This window comes from Macadamia integrifolia, chromosome 7 (genome assembly GCF_013358625.1).
Source record: "Macadamia integrifolia cultivar HAES 741 chromosome 7, SCU_Mint_v3, whole genome shotgun sequence".
Classification (NCBI taxonomy): domain Eukaryota; kingdom Viridiplantae; phylum Streptophyta; class Magnoliopsida; order Proteales; family Proteaceae; genus Macadamia; species Macadamia integrifolia.
In genome coordinates, this window is record NC_056563.1 from 23,067,671 (window position 1) to 23,070,764 (window position 3,094).

Genomic DNA, 3,094 nt, shown 5'->3' on the forward strand with positions numbered 1-3,094 from the left:
TTTTTTTTTTTTGGGTTAAGAAAAAAACGATTTTACCTATGAATGTTACTGATATGATACCTGATACTGGATTGGTTAAGTATTTGGATCAATAATACAATACAACTAATATGGGCAATCCAAAACCAATACCTAAAACTATGATTCCCTTGCCATAGATTTGTAGAAACGCAACCTTAAAACGATGCATAAGATAATGGAAAAAACGCAACAAACAATGCACACAAATTTTATGAGGTTTGGCAAGTTTGCCTATGTCACCGGTGAGATGAGATCCTACTTTACTATCAATGGAGAATAGGGTTACAGTGTTCGTCCTCACACCTCTCAGTATTGCTTGCATTACAGAGAAAGAAATCCTCGCTACAAATATATAGCGAAAAACCCTAATTTGAAAATACACAATTGCCCCCAAATAAAAATTCGAGCAGGGGGCTGCACCCCCTTACAACCCCTGCAATGCAAGGGGTCTTCTTGCCCCCCTTGCAACCCCCACTGCCCTCTAATCGGCTAGCGGGATTGTCGTCCTGCCTGTCGAGGTGCTGCATTAGTACTCCTTGGATTAAACTGCAACGGAATACAAGACATCGTACACCAACAATCTCCACCTTAGCTTGAATTCTATCAAGCCTCCTGCAAAGATAACCTGTAGAAGTCTTCATCCTTGTACCTCATCAGAGCTACAAACCCGCACCAAGTCCCTCATCTTCAACAATGAGTAATATTAATCAAGTCCAAACAGGACTCGAACTTCTCTATAGTAACTGACTTCGTAAACATATCTGTAGGATTGAGATCTGTATAAATTTTTCTCAAGTGAATATTGTCTTCTGACACAAGCTCCCTGATCTTGTGAAATCTCACATCAATATGCTTTGTCCTTGCATGAAACACCTGATTCTTTGTAAAATGTATGGCACTCTAACTGTCACAATGTAACACTGTACCTCCTTGCTCCAACCCCAACTCATTAACTAGACTCCTTCCTTGGCAGCTTCAACTGCCGCCATGTACTCTACCTCTGTAATGGACAATGCAATTGTAGACTGAAGCATTGCTCTCCATGATATAGGCCCACCAGCCAATGTAAATACATACCCTGTAGTAAACCTCCTCTTGTCTAAATCACTAGCATAGTCGAAATCAATATAACCTGCCAATTCTGTAGAACTTCTCTTGCCACTGAATATAACACCTATATCTTTAGTCTTGCTCAAATATTTGAAGATCCACTTAATTGCATTCCAATGCTTCTTTCTTGGATTACTCATGTATCTGCTAACAACACTGATTGCATGAGACAAATCTGACCTGCTACAAACCATAATATACATGAGACTCCCAACTGTGCTAGCATAAGGGACCTGAGACATTTGCTCCACCTCCTCATGTGTTGTAGGGCATTCTCTTTCAGATAACTTGAAGTGGCCAGCTAACATAGTGCTAACTGGCTTAGTTTTTTTTCCATATTGAAACGCTCTAGCATCTTTTCAATATACATCTTTTGAGTTACTCAAAGTTTACCTGCATTTCTATCTCTAAGGATATCCATACCAAGGATCTTCTAAGCAACACCAAGATCTTTCATCTCAAATTCAACACTCAACAAAGACTTCAAAGAGATTATATCATGTTTGTTCTTTGTAGCAATGAGCATATCATCAACATAAATCATCAACATAAATCATCAACAAAATAATGGAATTATCACTTGACACTTTATAATAAACACAATTATCATACTCACTTCTTGTGTAATCAATTTTCATCATGTAAGAATCAAAGCGGTTGTACCACTGCCTAGGAGATTATTTAAGATCATAAAGCAACTTCTTAAGCAGACAAACATGATCTTTTTTTCCCTGCACCTTGAAACCTTCAGGTTGCTCCATGTAAATCTGTTCCTCCAAGTCACCATGAAGAACTACAGTCTTCACATCAAGCTGTTCAAGCACCAAATCATTCATGGCCACCAAAGCAAGTTGTACCCTGATTGAAATGTGTTTCACCACTTGAGAGAATATTTCATTGTTATCTATCCCCTTCTTCTGTGCATAGCTCATGGCTACAAGTCTGGCCTTATATCTTTCACACTCTTTCTTACATGCTGTCTCTTTCTTACGAAAAATCCATTTACATCCATCCTTTGGGTTTTTCCACAATCTCTCGAGTCTTGTTCTTCTACAGAGACTCCATTTCCTCCATCATAGTTGTCATCCATTTATCATATTGTCCATCACTCAAAGCATCATGGTAGGAAGATGGATTACCTGTACCTACAATGAGGGCATAGGCAACCATGTCCTCAAACCCATATCTCATAGGTGCTTTGTGAGTATGTTTCTCTTTACTCTTTATTACAGTATAGGAAACTTCTACTGTTTTCTATTGTCCTGATAAGTCATTGGATGACTTATTTTCTCTTATTGTTTCTGACTCACCTAACTCCACCTATACAATAGAACCTTCTTTATTTTTACCAACTGTTTATGAATTACATTTTGACTTCACCATATGAGACTCATCAAACATTATGTCCCTGCTAATCATAACTTTCTGTGAACTTGGATCCCACAACTTGAATCCCTTTACGCCTTTCTTAAAATCAAGAAAATGCACTGCTTAGACTTTGAGTCTAACTTGGAATGCTGCTCGCATTTAACATGTGCATAGGCTGGACAACCTAATATCTTTAGAATAGAATAATCTACTAGTTTTTCTGTCCGTACCTCTTCAGGAATTTTAGAATCAATCGCCTTTGATGGAGACCTGTTGATGAGAAAACATGTCATATTCACTACTTCTGCCCAAAATCTCTTACTCAACCCTGCATTCAGCCTCATACTCCGAGCTCTTTCTAGAAGTGTTCTGTTCATCCTTTCAGCCACACCATTTTGCTGTGGTGTCTTTGGAACCGTGAAGTGACGTGTAATGCCTTCAGCTTTACACAATTTTAGAAATGGCTTGTACGTGTACTCCTCTCCATTATCTGTTCTCAAGTACTTAATTTTTTTCCTATCTTCCTTTCTACTTCAACCTTCCATTCCTTAAATTTAGTGAACACCTCACTTTTATGCTTCATGAAGTAGATTCA

At 38.3% G+C, this 3,094-nt stretch overlaps 1 protein-coding gene across 1 annotated transcript in view; it reads right to left on the minus strand.

The window, feature by feature from the left end:
- Positions 1-2,301, minus strand: part of LOC122084830 (U-box domain-containing protein 44-like) — a 24,126-nt gene extending 21,825 nt beyond the window's left edge. Inside the window, exon 1 of the mRNA XM_042653255.1 lies at positions 2,271-2,301. Within this exon, the coding sequence (XP_042509189.1) occupies positions 2,271-2,301 (31 nt within the window). The remainder of the gene's footprint in view (positions 1-2,270) is intronic.
- Positions 2,302-3,094: the final 793 nt, after the last annotated feature.